Raw genomic sequence first — 23,232 nt, 5'->3', positions numbered from 1 at the left:
CTGGCATATATGTGTGCCTGTCATATTCCTGGCAGACTACTGTTTTCTTTCCCTGGGTGTTGTTGCATTTCCCCTGTTGTGACTGTTAAGACCAGTACCTTTCTACACAGGCTGTCCTCACTCTGTAGAAATTGTACTGATCCTCTGAAAGCTTTCTTTGTTTACTATACTAGAAGAGAGAAAGCTGGTTCACTCTGGGTTATCTACAGCTCATCCATGATAGTCTGACTGTGATGGAGGCTGTCATGGGGACGCTGGAGTGGCCTTTGGAATCAGAGATTGGAGCTAATACCCTGGCTTATGGGTCTTTCGACTTTAAGGGTCAGATATCCTCTATCGGGGTAGTAACACCCACCTTAACAGAGTTGTTTGTAAGGATTAAGTGAGATTAATGTAAGTGTCTCATGTTGCCCTTAGGAGCAGTGGAAGTTCAGGAGGTGACAACAACAATTACAAGAGGTAGCTACCTTACTGCACCTTGATATTGCCATGGTTGACTGATATCCATGGGAAGTCTGCCTTTTTCAGCAGAGAAACAGAGGTAGAGTAGACTGGGGGATGGGAGAGGACAGAGGTGAGGTGGAAAGGAAGAAGAGAGAGGGGAAACCTCAGATGGGATGTAAGACAAAAGGAAAAAGAAAGAAGATACACACACACACACACACACACACACACACACACACACACACACACACACACGAAGAAAGAAATTTTGGTCACAACAGTGGCCCAGCTGTCAAACAAAGGATTCTCATTCCTGTGACCATTAAGTCACTTCCTCCATATAAAGTAGTTCTTGCTCCAAAGATGCAGCCCAGAAGCCTGGCATGGTGGTACAGGCTTACCATCCCAAGTGATGCTGAGGAAAGAAGACTGTGAGTTTATGGCCAGCCTCGGCTACATAAGAGATCCTGCCTTAAAAACAAACAAATGAATAACAAACAACAAAGAGGGTAGGGGGAGAGACAGAGACCGAGAGAACGGAGGCAAAGCTCCCTTCATCCCTCCTCTAATTTCTCCCCTGGCTGAAGCTGGACTGTGTTTATCTTCTCTGAGTTCTCCCACTGCCCCCATGCTGCCCTTTATCACACACCCTATAACTGTTCCCTTGAGGTGAGCTCGAGGTAGAACTCCTTGCATCCTCACTGTGTGCCAGTTCCTGGCAGAAGCCTTGGTAGACAGGAAGGAAGAATCATGGGGCTGAGCTGGAGATGCCAGGTCCTTGGGTGTGAATGTTGGGGACGGTGGAGGCTGCGGGAGGATCTCTTTGCTGAGAGGCTTCTCAACCGCAGCAGGGGCAGCCTGAGTCAGCCATTCACAAGTCACTCCCCAGTGTTCCTCTTGCTTGTCACACAAGGAAGGGAAAGCTAGGTTTTCTTTTTGTTTTTCTTAATTTCTGTTTAAAAGATGACCTTCCCTCACTACACAAGCTCACAGCTTTTAGGTTTTCCAGAGAGCTGGGAGCAGTGTTTTCATGACATGCATCCCAAGTTCCTGCAATAGGTGACAGATGGTCTTCTGCCACCTGTGTGAAGGCAGTTTCCACCAAGAAATTCAGCTTATCATTTGTTACCATGCCCTCATGAATCCTACTATGATGGACATTTGTCAGTTCGCTTAGAAGAACCTTGTGGTGGAGGGACAGGTGTAATACAAAGTACACCAAAGGTCTTCAATTTAAGAACGAGCAAACTGAGTCTGTTGGTGGCATTGGAACACTTCCCTCTGTGGCCACAGAGGCCAGATATTTGATGATCTTAAAATGGGCTCATGTTGAGGAGGCTCAGGATGTTTAATGCTATCCCAGACCACATACATGTGCGTGAAAGCGACAGCTCTCAATGCACAGTGATGCCCATGCAGCAGGCTGTCACCGTCTGTTTGCCTGGCAGTACTTGTATAGCGTCTAGCTGTTGGCAAGGCTGTTGGGTAGTGAGGTCTGTGAATTTGGAGACTTTTCATCAGCTGAAGGCTTGGGAGCAGCCCTGGTGCCCATTAGGCAGCACACCTATGTTCTGAAAGAAGATCCTAATTGGTACTGGGACTTGGACATCTGACCAAGTCACTTTGACTTCTCGCTTTGGAGGAGGAATACAGAGGGCAGACATAGGGACTGGAGATTTGAGAGCATCTACCAGGCTGGCTAGCTGCCAAGTTCTAGAAGCCACAGCATCACACGAGGATGGGAAAGATATGACCAAGAAGGCATAGAACTTTGAGTACGCCTGCCGTGGCTCTGCCCTTTATTGAACTGTAAAGTGCAGTGACATGGGAGTAGAACACAGCCTTGGGTTTACACTTCCTGCTGTAAAGTGGAGGTAAGTGCTGCCACTATGGCATTATAGTGAGGCCCGAGGTAGAAAGCGTATGTAAAGGAATTGTATGCAGGGCCTGGTGCCTCCTCACTGGGGCTATTTGTCTTTTTCCTGTGGGTAACAGTGCTGCTCAGTGTCAGGTATGTGGTGACCTGCTGGGGTGGAGGTGGAACTGGGCTGCCATGCAGGCCTCCCTGTGAGGACCAGAAGCAGAATCACAAGACATAAAACAAACACGCTTGCTCTGGTGTCCTTTTTCCCATTGGTGATGTTTGGGGACTTTTCCTTTGTGGAGTTTAGAGCACTGTGGGTGTAGTCTAATTATAGTCTCATTTTTCAAGGTGGCAATAGAAGAGCTTTTTTTTTTTTTCCTTTAGCCATGCATCAGTTTCTTCAAAGAGCTCATCCTGGTCTGCAATTTCAAGAGTTTTGAAGTATTTTTAAAATAAAGTTGTTAGTTGCTTTGAAATGTGGGCCTTTGCATCCTTTCAAACAGTGACACGCGGGAACAGAGTACAGCGCCTTTTCCCCAGCAGCATCCTGCGCTTCATTTTGTTTTCTTTTGTCGTTTCTGTTAGTCATTTCCCCTGCTGTCGACAGTGGCCTTTTCAACTGTACTCAACTGCACTTTTCAATAGTGCTTTCCTGACTAATCCCAGGTCTGAGAGTCTTTCCTAGGGAAATAATTTAAATGCAGATAAAGCCACGTGCACAGATGTATTTGTGTCATTTTTTACTAAGATGAAAATCTGGAGGTGACCTCAATACCACTAGGAAACTGCAAGATCCAGTCCATGTGTGCCTGTTATAGAGTATTAGCATGGTCTTCACAATGGAGGCTTCTGAAGCAAAAAGGAGAAACCCTTATAGTAAAATGTGATGTGAAAAGATGAAATCATGGACTATAGAACAGAAGGCGGTTCAGGATCATGCTGGCTGGTGGTGGGGTGGGCGGGAGTGGGGCAAGAAGAGGGAGGCTTTATAGTTCTGTTACCCTCTTCTCATGTGAGTGTATATTCTACTAGTGCCAAAGGATCTTTATGTTGTGCCCTATGGTACTAGGGATGGAGTGCAGAACTTGGTATACGATGGTCTGTACCACTAAGCTGTGCACTCTCCCACTACACTAGGTCTCTAGCCCTCCTTTTGTTTTGTATGTATCCATGTGTCATGTATGTATGCATGTTTATGCAGTTGTGCTTGTGTGTGTGTGTGTGTGTGTGTGTGTAAGGTGGGATCTGCTGGAGTAGAGGGCAGAGGTTGATGAAACATGTCTTCTTTAATTGCTCTTCACCTTATCTTTTGAGACAGGGTCTTTCATTCAACTTGGGGGGTCATGAATTTTTCTAGATTGCCTGGCCAGGAAGCCCTGGGGATCTTCTGTCTGCCTCACCAGTGCTGGCATTACAGGCATAAGCTGCTACATTTAGAAAAATGCTAGGTGCTAGGTGCTAGGCATCCAACTCTGGCCCTCATTGCTTGTACTGTAGGCACTTTCCCGGCTGAGCTGTCTCCCTACCCCAGCAACCCTTCTTCTGCCTTTTTATTTCGAAACAGACTCATACTAAGTTGTTTAAGCTGAATTGAATGTATGATCCTCCTGCCTCAGCCTCCTAAATAGCTAGGAAGACAGGCCCTGCTGCTATCTCTGTTTTGGAGATAGGAAGGAGCTGTATCCAGAGACACCATTGTGGCTGCTTTCTAGATTCTTTCCTGTCGTCTGGAACCAGGGCCTGAGCTAGTGTGTGTGAACTGTATGCTGGGTGATCCCACCCCAAGGTCCCTGACTGTTTTCAGGAGCTTTAAATAGACAGGCTCATGCCTCTGCACATACATGGATAAGGAAGTACCATTGAGTAGGGTTTGAGAACTGTTTTCATCCTTTGATGCTCGTCTGATGTTCTTGCTGCCTCCAGGAAAATCAGCTGGAGTGGAACCATGTCCCCAGAGTGAACTACTAAAGAGGTGAGTATGTAGTGTCAGATAAGAAAACCCCATGCCTGCCCAGCTTTGGTTTTCCTGCCAGTCTTTAAGTTTAAGGCTCCTCTTCTTTTTGTGACTTTCCTGCTTCTTATAAATAAGACACCAAAACCCAAAGGAACAACAGTGGCCACACAGCAACCAGAGTCCACCACCTTTGGTCCTACCCCTTCACACTGGGTTTTTCTGTCAGTGACTGGAAAGTCCTGTAGGTACCTTGAGGGTCCCACTGTCTAAGCCTGGCATATAAGCATGTCAGCTGATTGGCTTTCCTCCCCTTTCCTCCACCTCCCACCCTCTTCCCACCCCATGCCTCCTTACCCGGCTTCTCATTCTCCTGACTGTGGCTCTGCAGAACTATGTACTCTGCCTCCTTCCTTGAGCACTGGGAAAGCAATTCCTCAGGGGCAGCTGGAACGGAAATGACCATGGACCTTGCCAATACCCTCTTTCTGTCTGTTCCAGGAACGTTATTCTTGCCATACCACTTGACCTAGTTACATGAGGTACTTAACTCTGTGCTGTGCTCATCCCTGTCCAAAGAGGATAGCATTGTCTTAACACCAACTGGGCTTTATCCTTGTTGCCTCTGATGCCACAAGGCAAGCATTTTCTTTCACACTTTAGGATGAGCCTGTGGGTCAGAGCTACGCACCTTCAGTTGAGTGGCTGAGCTAGAACTGGAACTCTGGTCTGTCATGCTGAGCACCAATTTTTCTGTGCTGCCTTTTGAGGATAACAATGCACCATGTTTTGTATATTCTGTTTGCTTACCTCTTCTGCCAACAGACTGTGCTGAAGACTTGCGCACTTCTGTCCAAAGGTTTTGATGCTCTACATGCTATGGAACACTTTCTTTCATGTGTGTGGCCTTTGGAGTCCTGGGAGTGAAATAAAGAAATGGGAAGTCTGGGATGAAGAAGCATAGAATTCATTGGCATCACAGAGGCCACCAGCATCCTTATAGAGAGCAGGCAGGGAGTTGTCCCACCTCACTGGATGATTTTCTTTTTAATCAAGGCTCTTGTAGTCATAATAGAAACACTCTTCTCTCTGTAGTATCACCAAAGATCCCTCCTAGCTTAACCTATGCATCTATCCTTATTCCACCTCCTGCCAGCAGCTGTGGAGATGGAAAGGAAAGCCTCTGAGTGGGGCTGGTCCCAACTAGTCATGGAATCTGACAGAGTGATGGTGCTAGGACCTCCCTGAACTATGTCTGTGGCCAATGCAAAGGAGACATGGCTGGAGGGGCAAGCTGGGCTCACTGAGTGGTCCACAGACGCTGTGCTAGGAACTCTCATCCCAACACTCATCCAAAGGGCTAATGGGGGTCTTTGAAGTAGGGGAAGTAATGACAAGACCTTTCAGACTTGCCGTTCTGGGAGACTGAGTGCGAGGGAGGCAAGGAACCTCTTTGTGTCCTCCTCTCCATCTCTGGCAGGTTTGTTTTTCTTTCTGCTCTGCCATTTTCAGCTGTAGGCTCAGCACTCACAGGTCATTCCTGAGCTAATGAAATGGGTACCTTTGGCCTTCACTGTACATTTGCAAGGCAGCAGCAAGCCTGGCATCCATCACGCTATCTGGGCGCAGCTGCACCCGATGTTTACCTGTTAATGGATGCGCTGCAGTTTCAGAGTCCTTTGCTCTTGTCTAAGTCCATGAATAATGAGACTAGCCTCTGACGAGGAGTAATAGGGAAAGTGGGAAGTGCAAAGAGTTTAAATTAAGGAGCTTATCTATACTGGAGATTCACATGGGCTTTTCATGGTGCTCAGGTGGTTTTCCCTTGTGGCTTAGGTGGTCCTTGCAAATACAGGTTGGTAACTAGATGATTGCCAGAATGATGTTATAGGATCATAATTCCACTTGAGGATCGTGAGAGCTTTGAGATTTCTAAGTCTCAGGCCATCTCATGGCTGTGGGATGGGCTCCTAAATCTCCTGAGGCTGTGGGGCAGATAGGCGTTGGTCATATCTGAGTCCTGCCTTGTAGGAGCTGAGACATCATCTGTCCTGTGATGAGTGTTGGCTGCCTCGATTGTCACGGACAATAGTGCTTCCTTCCTCAGAGGGTGTCTGTAAGGACAAATATTGAAGCCTGAGACAGAGCAACACTTTGTAAAAAGGTGCCACTGACACATGCTCTGTCTCAGGCTCTGCCCTGTAAACCACACTGTGGGACAAGCAGTTTCCCCCCTTCCTTTTCTTCCTTGGTTCCAGACTGAAGGCCACGGATCCCCTTTTGTTTTCAGAATTTCACTGCTTAATGTTCAGAGGAAAACAAAAGGGCTGAATGAAGTTGCATGGATGGCCAGAAACAAGAAGGAAGCAACCCTACATGTTCAAACACGTGCTCCAGCTTGGGACCATAGTGTAGGATATGACATTGCTTTTATAAATTTTCAAAACCAATTTCCCTTTATTCATTTTTTGAGGATTTCATAAGTTCTGTATTTATATCATTGCTTCTTTCCTTCAATTTCTTCCATGCCCCTCCCTTCTCAAGTTCATAGGCTCTTACTCTTTACTTATAGTTACACATACACACACACACTTGTTACCTATACAATATCTAATTGCTACATATATATAAAGATATGCATTTATATATAGATTTACAAATATAGTCTATACTAGATGATCTCAGCAGGCTGGCTTTGGGCATGACTTATCTTTTAATCTTAAAGGTTAAGGACTGAGGAAGACAACTTAACCTACCAGCATCTCCTGCCTGAATCTCCTGAGCCTTCTGCCTCTCACTCACTATCAGATGATAAAATGTCTGAGAAGTCCTTCCTATCCCGAGATCCGAAGCCAGACAGTGAGACGATAGTGAGCCATTTTCCTCAAGGTAAGCGAAGCTTCACTAAGCACCTTAGCCATACCGAGCCTGTCTTGCCTTGGTGAGCAGAATGGGCTCGTTTCTGACCATTTTGCCAGTGAAGGAAGAGCCTGTGAGGGCCAGAGTTGCTCATAGAGGAAGATTTATCACTGGAAGGATCCATGATGGGTGGCAGTGGGTGGTTGCTTTTTAAATGATGACTTGTATGATTTGCCGCTGTGCTCTTCTCACAGGGTAGGTTGAAAGCCCTGGGCTTGTGTCCCTGTAGTTAGTTGCCTTTTGTTTCTGCACATCCTGAAATGAGTCCTTTAAGGTGTGACTTTTGGCCATAGGGTTAGTCCCTTTGTTCTGGTCCACTCAGGCAGCTGAATACTAGGGACTGCAGACAGCACTAATACATCCCTCACAGTTCTGGTGTGTGAAAAGCAGAGGTCAGGATGCCTTGCAGGCACTCTGGTGAGAATCCTCTTCACACTTGAATTCTGACATAGAGGCAGGAAGGTCAGGGGAACTCCCTGTGGTCTGTGCCTCAAGGACATTAATCCTATTGGTGGGCATTGCATCCTTTTGACCTAATTTTCTTCAGAGGTTCCAGGCCCTGACACCATCACACCTATGCTAAGGGCTTCAATGTAACAATTTCAGAGACCCGTATGTTCTGCTTTGTTCTGCTTCTGGATATGGACTGAGCTGGCCAAAGCAGCTTCCCAGGGACCTCCTCCCAGTCTCCTTTCACTTTACAACCTCTCTTTCTTCTGTTGGGGTAGGAAGTTGAACTTGGTGTTTCTCATTCTGTGTATTTCAAAGATTCAAAAGACATAAAAGCAGACCAGATGGACTTGGGCTCGGTAAATGTGACAGATAGTGAATATCTGTGGCTGAGCAAGGGTGTGTCGTGCAGTGCACATCTCTGCTGTATAGCAAAGAGTGCCTATAGATGATGCACCTGGTGCACGTGAGCTGCATTCCCAAGAAAGCAGTGGGTTGCGAACACAGCCTATGGTTTCAGGCCTTAAATATGTGTAGATTCTGGACCTCTCTTGATGGTCTCTGATCTGCTGCTTCTTCCAGTGTGTTTCTCCTGAGGTGCTACTGTGAATTCTGTAGCACAAACTGTACATTTGCACTCCTTACTAAAAATTCTTGTTGACACTAAATTACATAACCCATTGCTTTCAAAACTATTTGAAGCTTTTGGGTTAAACAACTACATTTCTTTTCGGTGGAGAAGTCTGACCAATATGTCAGTGAGACTAGAGCCAAGCCTTTGGCTCCTCTGGACACTCAGGTCCCACATCTTAGACACACCTAGACTATGACATGCCTGTTCTTGATACAACTCAGGAACCAACCAGAGCTGTCACACCTCATTTCCTGGGGTTTCTGGTGCTATCCCTCAGAGACATTTTTGACTTTGTGAGGACTGGATTTCTCTATCATTTCTGCTTATGGGTTCTGTGTTCATCCACTTTAGATTAAACTACAAATCATCTCCCTCATTCTGCACTAAGAGAGGGTCCCTCTCCAAGATCCTGAGACTGCTGTGTGAGGTCTGGTCACATGAGTGGACTGTGCCTCTTAAGGACTGTGGTAGTCGATGCAAAGGGAATGTGATCCCCCTTTTTCTATGTGGCCTTGGACAGAGAGAGGTCTCTTCTGCCTCTCACTGCACTTTGGTTTTAATATGATAATAGATAGCAGATAAAAATTTAATTTTTCCAAATTTCTTCGAGGTCCAGGCCTGTCTCCTGGCCCTGTTCTAGGAGGCCAGGATGTGCTGGCTGCCTATGGCTCTCATGCACATTCCCAGCTCTTGTGTAGGAACCCAGCTCTCTAGAGTGGTCCAAATACATCCAATCCACTGTTTCCTTTTGGGGGTATGTTTTTCTTCTGGCTTTTTGTCTCAGCATCTGTTTTTCCTCTTGTCATGTTTATAATCTGTATAGAGAAATAATTTGGCATTTTTTTTCCTTTGCTCACTTAACATTCTGTCATAGACTTTCTGACATGTTGTTAGATAATGTCACTTTTAGTGGCTTTAGAACAGTCCTTTGAATGGCTGAACTGTAGTTTTCCTTCTGTTCCTAGTACTCAGCTTTTAAGTCATTTCCAGAATCTCACAATTGTAAACAGTGCTGCAGGGCGTTCTTAAACACAAAGCCTGCCTCTTATTCAAGGGCATTTTCTTAATGTAGAGTCTCTATATTGGAACTACCTGGCAGAAGACACACATCTTTTCTTTTTGTGTATGTGGTAGCTTTTTATAAGGATTTATGGTTTTGACAAGTTAACGCTTATCGAAGAGTTTACTACTAAAGACAGGTCGATCCTTTTCTCTCACTTTGGAAAGGCTGGTATAGTGTTTCTTTCTTCTCTGGGTGGCTGCATAATTAATACACGGTGTCTAATTCCGCTAGGAGTGTGTCCTCTGGCCTGTGTGATAATTCTTACTCCCAGCCTTAGACTCTGTGAAAGATGGCTGGTATGGCACATCATCACCCCACAGCCAGCTCTGTGTGACTCGAGTAAACCAGCAAGGAAGGTTGCAGTCCAAACCAGTGAGCTCCTGGCTGACTCTGGGCTGACGGGCTTCTGAAAGAAGGTTGGCGGTGGCCTTGAGGCTGGGCTGGGAGGGCCAGTGCTGGGCATACCATGAGTGTGTGCCTTGCCCGCTATGCTGCAGCGGGAGACAGACACTCCACCAAATGACTTGCCACACTTCTGGCATTAATAGGAGATAGCTGAAGGTCTGGGAATTAAGTCATCTCATAAACATTCAAATTCATGGCAAAATGACTATTTAATTAGGAAAAGATCTGTAACATTGTGCTACTTTTAAATGAAAGCCATTTTGGAGGAATTAAAACTGGGTCATAACATTAGTATAATGTTTTAAAACAAACATTACTAAGACATACTGAGTGTACCCTAATTGATGAATTAAAGACATTAGTTTTGCTTTTGGATACTTAATGTGATTATGTTTTAAACACTGACTCTGGAAATCTACCTCTAGAGTGAGAGTGCTGCCGCCTTTCTCCGTTGAAGTGAGACATGGTAGAGGGTGAAAAATTAATGCATGCTCATCCTAGGAAATTTGGAAAAAATAAAATTTTTACCTGTTAAGTGATATGTTAAGATATCAAATGGAGGTTTTGGAAAACCTGAAATCTATCATCCTGAGGTAGCTGCAATTAATAGTTCATTGTAGTTGCTTCTTTGGTATATTTGTTTCTGCTACCTTTATGTTCTTGTAGAGAGAGCTGTGATTATGTTGTAACCAATTTCATATCTTTTGAAATTTAATATAATAGCATAATACATTTTCCTTGGTATTTATAGTTTCCATAACACAATTTAATAGCTGTGTAATTCCCTGTCGTAGTGAATGGACCTCGGTTCAGTGAACAGTTTGAGCTGTTGCAGTTTCCTGTCACATGTAATGCTCGAATGAGTATTTTCATGCATTCTGGCAAATGCCTGTGAGCATCTCACATGAGCTCCTTAAATAGAGTCAAGAAAGTAGAACTCTTTGGGAACCAATGTTGGAGAACTTTCCTAAACCTAATGATATAAATAGCCCTAGAAGGTCATACACATTTGTATGTACACAGCAGATGGTATCAAAAACACACTTTTTATTACATTTCTCACTAGCATTGTTTTAAGTCTTGAAAGTAATGAGTGATAAATGGATAACATTCTTTGTGGAGGAAAAAGTAGCCTTGAAAAATACCTAGATTCATTATGAAGGGAAGCTTAATCTACTCTCAGGCAGTTCAGGCCAACTTAAAAGTAATCTGTTAGTTTCACCATAAGGAAGATTTTAAATTAATATTTGATATTAAGAAGAATAAAAGACTACATTAGAGTTAGCATTAAAATTGTATGGCGTATAATTTTTGTGTGTGATGTAAAGTTGCTTCCTCGTGGAGGGCTGCAGAGAGCCATTATGGAGCCGTGGCTATGGGCTGTGGGAAATGGCTTGGCCTCCCCCAAGCTTGGAAAAGGATTGCCAGATGCTGACTATCTCAATACATCCTACATTGTTGAAATTTCAAGATCTCTGCATAATCTATAAATTATTCAATTTGTTGGGGGCTTCAGACATTAAATTTAAAATGTTCTTCCTTCCTACAGACTTACTAATGGAACATATACAGGAAATTCGAACTTTGAGAAAGCGTTTGGAAGAATCTATTAAAACAAATGAGAAGCTCCGGAAACAGCTGGAACAGCATGGGTCTGAGACTGACCAAGGTGAGGAGGGGCCTTTCCCAGAGTAAGGAGTGTGGTTGGGTGGATTGCTGCACTGTGATGCATTTATCTTAAGAGGCTCTTTGTGGACCAGGTGGGCTGGAGAAGTGGGTCCTGAGCTGTAGCTGGGTCCTCACTGTAGAGGTACAGGTGGGATTCTAAATTAGAATATAATCAGATTTTGTGTTTTCATCAATACTGGACCACAAATTGTCAACATTTAGCAGTCTGGCAAATCTTTCATGCCAAAGATTGTGAGCAGTATTCCCACATAGCAATGGCTTACTGTGAAGGGAATGGTCTTCCTTGAAAACAGGACACCTGTAAGACACTCCACCAAGTGCAGAAACTACGTGTTCCAATGTGCACCTGTTAGCCTCACCCTCCCTTCTTTCCTCCTCACTTCTTGTCTCCTGTAGCTTCACTGTATTAAGTTGGTTGGATAGACCTTGGTGTGGATGTAACTCTTCTGTTGATTGGTTTTGTGACTTTACCAATTCACTCTAGTCTTAATTGTTTCATGAAGCAGTGCATTAAATGAGGCAGTGTCATGAATGATGGCCTTCTTCAGTGCTCACTCGATAAACAGTTGTTTTTATCACCATTGTTTTTATTTTGCTATTTCCTATAATATGGCCAGTTTAATTTTCAATGCTCTACAATGAGTGAGGACCCTGATGCCATCTTAGAGATGAGATCTCTGAATTCTAGAAAGACAGTACTCTTCAATAAAACTCAAGACTTGGACCTTGGTCCATTTCTCATTGCACTCAAGTCCACACATAAGGCAGCTTCCAGAAGTTCTGCAAGTGCTACAGTTTGTAAGAAGTTTCGACTCTTCCACTTGTCCCACACATTCTTCATCTTCCCCCTTCACCCCTAGGGGATTTGATTAATCTGAGTTATTAGCTGTGTCAAACCAGGAAAGAAATACGTGCCTGGGCCCTTCATGTTCACTCTTGGTAATGCCTGAGTTAGAGTCACTCTGTTTTACATTTTCCCCAGCAAATTCAATTATAGAATTATTGGGGGTTCAAATGGCTCCTGGCTACAAAGGATCCCGAAATTCCACTGGAGAGTAATTCTCTCTGATAGGGAAGTTTACAGAAAGGCATTCATAAAGGATTTACACGCATGGAAAGACATGCTGTTCTCACCATGCTGCCACAGTCTCTGGAAAGACAGAAACAAAAGCAGTCCTGCCTCCCCATGATGTGCAGTGTTCATCTTGGGGATAGGTCTGAAAAAGGCAGGATTCCATATGATGTGTGTGTCGGAGGGTGGATCAGAAACTGTTATCTCATGCCTTAGAGTCTCCAACTCACTGCCAGTTGTCTGGGGTTACTGCCGAGTTGGTATTCAAAGGAATGTCTGGCTCTGTAGCATCCAGGTGGTCCTCGCTACATCAGTTAGGCATAATGAATCAGGGCTGTTTCATGGCCTATTATTTATTTATTCTCAAGTAACAACCCTGGCATTGATCAGTGTAGACAATGCAATTTCTGCTGCTTATTCTGATCAGTCCTTGGTTCTCTCTTTTGGCCTCACTCACCATTCATCTAGAAACCAACACAGATGAGAACTACAGAACTACAGCATCGGCATTTGCATTGTGCTAACCAAGACTTGGGGAGGTATGCAACTTGCCTGATGCCTTGCAGTCATTAAGAAGCAGGAGATAGACTGGGAACTCTGAAGTGAACCCAGACTGCATTGGGACAAGGAGGGGGAGATATAGGTGGGAGGAGATGCTTGTGAATAAAAAGTAAGATTACCTCATTTTGCATGACTCACCTGCTAGAGAGAAACATTCTGTAGAGCAGGAAGACTATTTCTGGGAGAGCTGGCTACCTTCCTTACAAGGGGTGTGAATCCCACAGGCACCTGTTCTCATAGCAGGGTGCTTTCAGCTGCAAGTAGCTGAAAAGGAATGTGGCAAGACAGCAGTAAAAACATGGGGTGTTTGCTTATATTTCCATTGGTCACAAGAACCCCAGAGGCAGATAATTCTGAGCAGGATTGGGCTGATGTTCATGGTGACTGCTTAGTATCAGCATCCCATCCTCTCAGGACAGTGTGCAAACCATGGGAAGGAAGAGTCCAGGGATTCTCTCTTCTTTAGTGGAGATTCTGCTTGAAGCCCTCAGCAGATTTCACTTAGTTTCTCCCTGGTTGCCAGAGGCCCCTGACTGTGTTCTCACCTGGTGGCAGGGAGCACAGAAGTCTGGCATTTTGGATGTGGTGTAGTAAGTAACCTGAATCAGTACAGAAAGCAGGAGAACGTATCTGCCTGCCACATGGAGAAGACAGCTGAGCACACCTTAGGTGCTTGGAGGCCAGCTATGGATGGAACGCCGTAACTGTGCAGACAAGAAAGATGTGCAGAGGGGAGTGCTGAGGTTGAGAGGCCAACAAGGTGCCCAGCAAGAGGCGTCCTCTAGGCTGATTGACATAAAGCCGTGTATTTTCAGCAGATAGACAGCAGCTTGGGGAGTTATTAATAGACAAGGATGTGGCCTCCCGTCTGTATAATTCCAGACCCAATCTCCACAGTGTACTCAGAGAAGGCAGATTGACACGGGAATTGAAAGAGTATGATTTTGGCAGGGAAGGGGTGTGGAGAGCACAGAGTCACCTGGTTGGCCTGCGTTTTCTGGGCGCTGGGATCCAAGTGGAGAGAACGGAATATGCTGTGGCCCTGGAGCAGGACCATGGAGGCTCTTGAATTCTAGAGTGACAAGTTGGATGTTTTCTTTCATTTGATCATCTTTTGAAGTGACAGGACACCAGATACTTCTCAGCATGAAATAGCTGTGAGAAAGATCGTGCCTGCGAGGAGAACCTCATTGGTAAAACAACAGGGAAAGGAAGCCAGACACGATGCTAAGCCTCAAGGGTAGAAGAGAGGCTCTCTTAGTCTGAGGCATTCTGGGGAAGGATCAGCAGTTATGATTGCCTTCTTTGACACCAGGACAAAGAGAAGTTTAGGACAGCTCCTGGGTGCACCCTGTGTCAGAGGTTGGGGTGTGCCATGTCCTAAGACAGGAAGAGGATGAGAAAGACCAGAGGGGGACAGAGTCAGACTGAGCTGTCTCAAAGACAAGGTCCAAAGCCTAAGTGGCCATTGACCATGATGGTTGCCACTGTCGTCTCTCCCCCCTACTGTGGTTCAGCTCTCAGCTTCGTGCTCCTTTGGGGGCAGTTGAAATATGCCTCTTCCTTAAGCACACTGTCCTTGCCCTTTAGGCTCTGGCAGTTTGTTTCATGGTTCACTGAGCTGATTTTCATTGCATGCTGTATTTCTTCATTGTTTAAATGTGTTTCCCAGGAAGGTTCATCCATCCTGCCTGGAGGCTGTCTACGAATCACTCTTTGTGTGTGTTCTTATAGGTTCCACAAATGTCTCTGCTTATGGCTCAGAACTGCATAGCTCTCTGACTTCAGAAATACATTTCCTGAGGAAGCAGAACGAGGCCCTCAGTATGATGCTCGAGAAAGGTTCCAGAGGTAAAAACAAAAATCAAAAAACAAAAACCAGAGGCCACCTGTGCCTGAACTCCAAAGCCCTGTTTGAAAGGACTGGCAGAGCTGCCATCCTAGATTCCAGTGGGGTGGATCTGACAACTTTCTGCCTTGAACTGCTCATCAGTCCTATGGAGGAGGGGGAGGTTCCTGTTTTATAGCTAAGAAAACGGGCACAGAGGGGTTAAAGAATGCCTCACCTACTTGTTGTGATAACTCGAATATAAGCCCCCAGCACAGTGTTTTCTACTATGGTCTCAGTACATGTTACTATATTTTCTCATCCTGTCATCACTGAGGAAGAGAGAAGAACTGGAAATTTATTACTGCCAAATCTCAACTGGAGATTTTCTCTTCCCAGTAAAGTTTATCCAGCGTTCCTTGTAAAGATCCTTCTCTTAATTCCTTCTCTCAGAGCTTAGCTGCCAGAGAGCTTTTACTCACGTTATTGTTCATATTTAGAATGATTCTACAATAAGGGGCTATTAGCCCTGTGTCTCAGGTAAGAGTTCACAGCCTAAGCAATTGCCCTGCTGTGGTCACTGAGCCAGAGGTGCTAGAGCCGGAATGCGGGCCAACTGATCTCACAGTTCTGGGCAATATGGATAATAATTCTGCCTTAAGAGTCAAAACTGGGGCTTATGCAGTTTGTTCATTCACTCATTCAGCAACCTTTTTCTATCCTGTTCTACAGTAAGCTGGGTAGACTGAGAAATAAATGAGCCTGTGTACTGTGTATCAGAAGATTGTAGTCTGATGGGGGAAGCATAGAAACCTAGAACAAGCAGGACTGAGACTTGCTGTGATAAACGCAGGCCAGAGAGTGGCAGACTCTGGTCCTCAGGGGTCAAGTCTAGACAGGAAAGGAAAGATTACCTAAGGTACCTCAAGATCAGAGGAGGAGAGTGGACAAGGCCCAGGTTAGAGGTAAGGTGAGTGTGGACCAGTCAGAAGGATGGAGCGTGCTGATGTCATATGGACTAGCAGGAGCCCCCGCTTACATGGAAATATTTGAATCATGGTTAAAAATCGATTCACATCCAGGCTGTCTATATGGATACAGAGAAGCCTTAACCATGTCATTCCTTTGTTCCTCATCTGGGAGCTGGGGAAATTCACAGTACCTGCCTTGGCGGTATGCTGCGAAGATGCAGGACATTGAGACATTGAGGGCTTACTATAGTGCCTGTATCAGGAGTGTGCCACCATAACCACATCTGCTCTCATGTGGTGCTTCCAAGGCCTGGGCTAATACACCTGTACAGACGGTAACTCTGTGTCCTCGCCCTATCCCAGGGGAGAAAGCAGAGGCATGGAGGATTGAAGAGTTTCACTAAAGGTCACTGTCAGCAAGTGGAGAAGCCACAGTAGAAATCAGTCACCTCCACCTCTTCCTCCTTGCACTTGGCCTTGTTTCCTGAGGCTCTAGGAGTATTTTATTCCTCTGGAAAGTTCATGGCCTCCTGTGGGGGCTTTTCTGCAGGAGGCTTGCTGCTCTCCACACTCACACACACATCTGGGTTCCTGCCTGTTGCTCTACCCACCGTGAATACTCTCTAAGGCAAAGTAACAAGGTTTTCAAGGCCCATTATGTAATAGAAAGTTAAACAGGCCCCTTTCATTTCAGTGATGTTTAATCTGTAGCCTTGATGTTGACAGATTTATCTGCCTAAAATGCATGAGATAATTGGAATGCCAGAACCATAAATGCCAGATTAAATCTCATTCTTTTCTGTATTCTTGGAGTGCTTGAGCTGAAGTGCTGTGCCAGTATAATAAGGTTGGAAAAAACAAATGGTATCCTTTCTCATTTTGGTATTTGCAGATAAACAGAAAGAGAATGAAAAATTACAGGAGGCCCTGTCCAGGAAGGCTGCTAGTCTTGAGCACCTTCAGCTAGAGTACACCAGTGTAAGGGAAGAAAATGAAAGGCTGCAGAGAGACATCGATGAGAAGGAGAGACACAACCAACAGCTGGCTCAGGAGGTCTGCAGCAGCCGCCAGGAGCTAAGCAGGTGGGCTTGGCTAAGCTGTCCCTGTTGGCCTGCTATGCCTGGGCATGAGATCATGGCAGTAGGCGCACTGGCTCTATCCCTCATGTGCAATATCACGCACTGTCAACTGGTCATGAAATATATGGAGAATGGTCCTGTAAAGGAGGAGGAGAGTGATGGGCCTCGATGGTGTTTTCCCCCAGGATCATTAAGGAAGGGCTTTCTGAAAAGATCCCTTTTGAGTACACAGTAAGCGATCAAAGATGAAACTATCTGGAGAGGGCCATGTTTGGCAGAAGGCACATAGGCGCTAAGACAGAGTTGCTGTGGCGACCAGAGAGGGTGCTGCATCTGGCTGTAGTAAGAGCTAAGGGTGGAGAGGATGGTGAATGCTAAGTTTTGTTGGGCTCCTAGCCCTATAAAGACTCCAGTTTTGCTCCAAATGGCATAGGCTACTGGAGGATTCTCAGTGAGCTGGAAAGACATTAATCGGTTCACTCTCCCTCTTAGACTCTGCCTTGTTCCTTTTATCAACACATGGTTCTGCCTCTTCCATGTTTGTGTTCCCTGTCCACGTTTGCTATCAGATATCCTTGGGCGAAGTCCTGGCTCTTCCCTAGCTATGTACCTCTGGAAGGAGATAGCCATTTGGGTTTCATTTCTTGGGTATCTGACAGGAATTAGAGGACGCCTTCCTTTAGAATGTCCAGGAAAGTTTCTTGAAAGAAGCTTTACTAAGTGTGAGATATAGTACCTGTGGGAACTGGGAGCTGTAATGGAACTTTTACCTGTGCCTGTCCCAGCACATTTTGCCCACACTCTCTAGCTGAGATAGCCTGGGCCTGCCCTGTGGGAACTGGATAAGCCTCCTTGAGAGAGGATTAACCCCTCCTCCTATGCCGCAACTGTTTCAGGGTACAGGAAGAAGTGAAGTCAAGGCAGCAGCTGCTCTCACAGAACGACAAGCTGCTTCAGTCCCTCAGAGTGGAGTTGAAGGTGTATGAGAAGCTGAACGAGGAGCAAAGGAAGCTACAGCGAGGTACTGTGTGCTCAGGGTGAGGCCGGAGCCTCAGGGCTGGGAGCTCAGCTGGACCATGGGCATGCAAGGACATGGCTCTTCCTTTTTCCTATACTACCATTAAACCCGCAGTAGCCCATAGGTAGACCAGATGTATTTAGAAGCAACTCTTTTGGCCTACTCTTTGTTTTTGAGGTCAGGTCTAACTATAAAGCACAGATTAGCCTTAAACTCAAAAATCCTCAAGCCATAGCCTTATAGGTATATATCAGTATCCTTGGTTCTTGGCCAAGCTGAAGTACAGAGTCTCGCTTCCTCCACCTCAGCTTGTTTTGACTTTGCCAGTAACAGGGTCAGTTACTGCCTCTCTAAGCAGGTCTGTCGGCACTCACTGTGTGGAGCTGTGTAAGTTAAACGAGGGCATTTATTAAAACATCCTAGCCACATTCCTGGCACATAGTAGGCATCCACGAAGAAATTTTTGTCATAGTTTTCCTGTCATTCATCCAGCAAATATTTCCAGAGTGCCACCCCATGCTGGGCATTGCTCTGAGGTGCTTGTTAGCCCTGGTTCACTCTGCTTCCAGAGAATGCAGATCAGAGTGCCTCGACTATAAGGTCTTATGTTTGAGAATCAATTTTGAGGCACAGTGGGGGTTTTTCTAAAACTAATTTTCCAGATGGTTTCTCCCTATTGAAAGTTTATCTAGAAAGGGTCATCTCGCAGCTTTTGCTTCTTCTCAAGTTGCTTCTCTTGTTCTTGCTATTGTGCCTGCCTTTTTAATATACTGTAGCCCTTAAAATCATCGCCTTTCATTCTATAATTCTGGTCCAAATAGATTTTATTACTACTAGACATAATTTCGGGGTTTGGTGTGCAATTTGCTAGGCTTTTATGGCCAGAAGTGAAATTAATTTCCAGCTCTTACTTAGCCTGTGGAATAGCTGCAATTAAGTCAGCCAATATTTTTGTTTTTAAAGTCGAGTTGTTATTTTAAATTGTACCTAGTTCTTAGGAGCGGGCTAGATGGTGGTGATGGGTTGAAATGCCCTTGAGTACCTATGATGGCTGACCATTGATCTTGGGAGATATCAATGCTCCCCTTTACATATGTCTGCAGTGGCCCAAGGTGAGGCATCTGGAGAAGGCTGGATGGGGCCGGATCCTTTTAACAACGTGCATGGCCTCCTGACAGAGATGCAGGCTCTCCGCAAGCAGTTAGAAAAGAGCATTCACACTAACAACACCCTGAAGAGCAAGCTGGAGGAGCAACTGTCACAAGGGTCAAAGAAGGCCCAGGAAGGGGCCCTCACTCTGGCTGTCCAGTCCCTGTCTGTCACCGAATGGACTCTTCAGCTGGACAAACATGGTAGGAAACTTGCTTCTTCTCATTTTGTGGAAGTGCAGCTATATGGATTTATATGGTGTGAGCTTCTGACTAATGGTTTCTGGCTGCGCTCAGCTCCCGTCTCAACATAGTTGCACAATCTCTGGGTTCTCTGGAAGTAGAATTTGAGCTCTAGCTGCCTGTGCTGTCTTCTTTCTTGCTCCACCCATCTGTTTAGTCCTACCCATAGCTCACCAAGGCTAAAAAGCTTTTTCATTCTCTCGCTGTGGTTTTTGTTTTGTTTTTTGTTTTTTGTTCTGTTGGAGGGTTTCTTTATATAGCACTGTCTGTCTTGAAACTCATTTTATAGACAGGCTAGCCTCTAACTCAAAGATCTTCCTGCTTCTGCCTCCCAGTGCAGGGATTTAAGGTGTCTACTCTATACCCGGATCTCTTGTTGCCTTTAAATGGGATCTCAGACTCCTTGCTCTGCCTTTTAGCATCTTGTAGGACCTGGGAAACCTCCCAGTAATAGCTGGATCTGTTTTATATTTACTTGTGCTCTTGAGTAGGGCTAGAGATGGAAAAGATCAGAGGACAAGGCAGCCATGCCACACTCCCAGCAAGGACTGGAAAAAAACAGCAAGTAGTCAAAATGGTCCCCTGTTCACACATGAGCTTTCTAATGATTGGGTTATTGTCTGTCACCTGACCATTCTCCAGTTAATGTGGAGGTTTAATTAAAAAAGAAAAAGAATGGTAGCATGGCTTTTGCTGTTAAGCAATGTTATTAGGATAAAACCCACTAGGGGAGTCTCAGAATCTGGGGAAGTGTCTTTTCAAAGCATCTTTGCTAGAGTACCATCACCCTGCGTCCCAGTGGGGCATGGATCCCAAAACCTGAACACACTCTGCTACTAGACTCTTGAGAGTTCAGTAGCTTCTTGGGTGTGAGAGTCCCTCCTGTATTACCTAGCATCACATAGACCCCCCACCCCAGTAAAGTGTTTTAGATGCATTATCCCCAAGTCCTGTTGCAGATCACTTTCCTTTCATGTTCCGGTTACTATAGCAGCTTCCACACTGACTCCTCCTGTGTAAAACACGGACCTCAGCATTGCCCCACCTCAAATGTAGCAACTTATCCTGCATCCTACAATGTCCTTCCCTCTCCCAGGCCTCAGCTACAGAAACTGTGTTTTTTCTTCCTGAATGATGACTCATGTCTGTAACTTTGTACCTGCCAAGTACTCTGCTTGTCTTGTCTTTGCCTCCTTCCCATGGGGCACTAAAAAAGTCCTAACATAACTCAGGAGTTCGCTCCTGGGATGCCACAGTGGGCTAGCCCTCTCACTTGAATGCCTTCCTCTGTGCTTCCCTCTCTTTCCCCTGACCAGCGTGAGATGAAGTTAAGTGTTTACTGCTTTGACAGGAGGGTTCTTCAAGAAACAACTCTGAGCGTGGCCGCTCCGTTACCTGGTATCTGCTCCGGGGTACCAGGGTGTGCATGGGTGTACATGGTTCTGGCTGCAGGGCTGGTTTGCAGGAAAGGTGTGAGTGAGTGTTGTATTTCTGAAATGGATGGATGCCTGTGAGATACTCTACCAGATTTTCATTCCATCCTATCTCTAGTGATGATGATGGCAAAGCTCAAATTTCCCTCTTGTTTTGTTTTTTCTAGGTGGCAGCAAATGTCCTGAGGCCTGTGATAATTCATTGGATCTGTTTGAATCCACCCAGGCAATGGCACCTAAATCAGGTACAAACTGGGTGACTCCAGTAGTGTTGGGTGTGACATTAGTGCTTTTAAACTAGCATCCCTGCCTGCTTGACAGTGGTTTGGGACTTAGATTTCTATCTTTAGAAGACAGTCTCTAAGCCAGCTGTTAACCAGTCACAACTCCAGAGGATTTAAGCTTACAGCTTTAAGCGGAAACCACCTTAGTGTGGCTTTCAAGGACTCTGGGATACAGCTTCAGCACTATCCTCCAATTTCATCCCTTGGCAGTAGGGTAACTACAAGTGTGGTCACAAATCTGTCATTGCCCCTGGACTGTGCTTTAAAATTCTTACATTTCCTAATTTTTACCAGTTGAGGCCCTCCTGCTTTCTCAAGACTCCATGATGCAGACTTCCCTGTAAAATACTTTTCCAGCTGCTCCAGTCGGAATCAACCAACAGGATTTTCTATCTGCATAATGCTGGCTTCTGGTCCAGTCCAGTGTCACCTCTTCCACGAAGCCTCCTTGACTTCTCTCTCCTTGCTCAGATAGTTGTTTTCTCTTGAGCTCTGGCTGGTTCTTACTGTCTCACTATATGTCCTGCAGCCTAATTAGACTCTGAGCTATTGGCATGCAGGTGACAGCATGGCTCATCTTGGCAGTCTAGGGTCTACTACAGAGTAAGTGTTCAATAAACATTGGTTCAATTGACTTGAATCTTTGCCCAGCATGGGGTAACACATAGCTGGAGGCGCAGAGCCAGGCCCCATTGCTTCTGTGCTTTCTCATAACTCTGTGAACACAGGTGCCACCCCAAGATGCTCTGACATTTTGCCTCTCATTTTGTAGCTTTGGAGACTCCTCTGCTCTCTGGAACTGACGTTGACTCCCTCCCCTGTGACAGTAGCTGTTCTGCCGTCAGCCCCGCTAGCATGCCCTGTATGGTTGATGGCCACCATGTGTGGGCTAGCAAGAGTGGCCACCATATGCTGGGCCTGATTGAGGACTATGATGCCCTTCATAAGCAGATCAGCCAGGGCCACAGACTGCTTGCCAAGATGGACATTCAAACTCAAGAGGCTCTGAGCCCCGCAAGTCAAAAGCTGGGGCCAAAGGTAACCTGAGTACCAGGCTTGGGAGAGGAAGATGCTTCCTTCTGTCTCTGTAAGCAGAGGGGCTGACCAAATTCTCTGTAAGATTTGCAGTGCCCTGGACTTCAGTAAGGGCCGAGAAGGGAAAAGTTGGGAAGTCTTGCACAGAAAAGCCTGGAGGTGATGTGGCAATTTGCTGATGATCAGTGGATAGCTTATTGAGATTGTACCCTGGGTTACCATGGTCACTGCTCAGTGATGTGCGGCACTGCTGTGTAACTTCTTATTTCTCTCCAATCTGTCACCCACTCTGTCCCACTGCCCTCTCATATCCAGTCGTTCTATCCACTTACAGTCCACGTGGGCAGTCCTGTCTGCTTGGCTCTGGGGATGCTGTGTGTCAGTTAGAGGTCCTGACCTTCTAAACAGATGAACTGAACGCAGCCAGGCTGGACCCTACCACACTGAGCTCACATCTGACTGTGCCATACTGTAATTTCTACAGCCACTCTAATGAGTGTGTTCTTGAGAGATGTTCTACTCCAACTCAAGGTCATCTTCTGGCAAAGGAGTTTTTCTGTATTTCCTCCCCTCAGAACAACCCTGAAGGAGGTGCTGTCCTCCACTTTGAGATGCTGAGAGCTGACACTTCTCAGTCTTGCAACATGCTTTCTGTTGTGACAGTGCTTACTCCCTGATTCCACTTCTCCCTGGGCAGCAGCTCTGAGGGCTGTGGTTGCTGGGCTAGCTTCAGACAGTCTGCCCACCATCAGTCACACTCCAGCCCTGACATGTTCCATGCTGAGCAGGCATTGTCATGGGCTGCAGTCCCTTTTCCCCACAATATCCATCTTCAGCCTGGTTTTCCTACTCCTCTGGCTTGGCATTCCCCATCCTCTGCCTCCCTCTTCTCTTTACTTCGTCTTCCTGGATTCCCCTTCTTCTCAAATTGCCTCTTGTCACAAACTTAGGTACCTGACAGACACAACACAGCATGTGCTTGACAGATACGAGTCCTGTACTTCCCTTAAGGCATGCACTGAGGTCCACAGCTCCAGACACTCGTAGACCTTTGAGCTTCCCTTAGTCATAGTTTCTGGACCCCACTTTTAAGGCTTCCTTTCATTTGCATGAATATGTAGGTATGGTGTTCATGCATGTA

At 45.7% G+C, this 23,232-nt stretch overlaps 1 protein-coding gene across 2 annotated transcripts in view; it reads left to right on the top strand.

The window, feature by feature from the left end:
- Cdk5rap2 (CDK5 regulatory subunit associated protein 2) overlaps positions 1-23,232 on the top strand; it is a 174,472-nt gene that overhangs the window by 135,803 nt on the left and 15,437 nt on the right. For both annotated transcript variants that reach the window (XM_051163243.1, XM_051163236.1), the window contains 9 exons: positions 4,232-4,280; positions 6,985-7,148; positions 11,280-11,399; positions 14,787-14,903; positions 16,744-16,933; positions 17,827-17,951; positions 19,052-19,300; positions 20,940-21,017; positions 21,829-22,094. In XM_051163243.1, the coding sequence (XP_051019200.1) occupies positions 4,232-4,280; positions 6,985-7,148; positions 11,280-11,399; positions 14,787-14,903; positions 16,744-16,933; positions 17,827-17,951; positions 19,052-19,300; positions 20,940-21,017; positions 21,829-22,094 (1,358 nt within the window). The remainder of the gene's footprint in view (positions 1-4,231; positions 4,281-6,984; positions 7,149-11,279; positions 11,400-14,786; positions 14,904-16,743; positions 16,934-17,826; positions 17,952-19,051; positions 19,301-20,939; positions 21,018-21,828; positions 22,095-23,232) is intronic.

The sequence above is a fragment of the Acomys russatus genome, chromosome 2, assembly GCF_903995435.1.
Source record: "Acomys russatus chromosome 2, mAcoRus1.1, whole genome shotgun sequence".
In the NCBI taxonomy this organism is placed as follows: domain Eukaryota; kingdom Metazoa; phylum Chordata; class Mammalia; order Rodentia; family Muridae; genus Acomys; species Acomys russatus.
The sequence above is the reverse complement of the archived record's forward strand: the minus strand, read 5'-3'. Positions and strand labels throughout refer to the sequence as shown.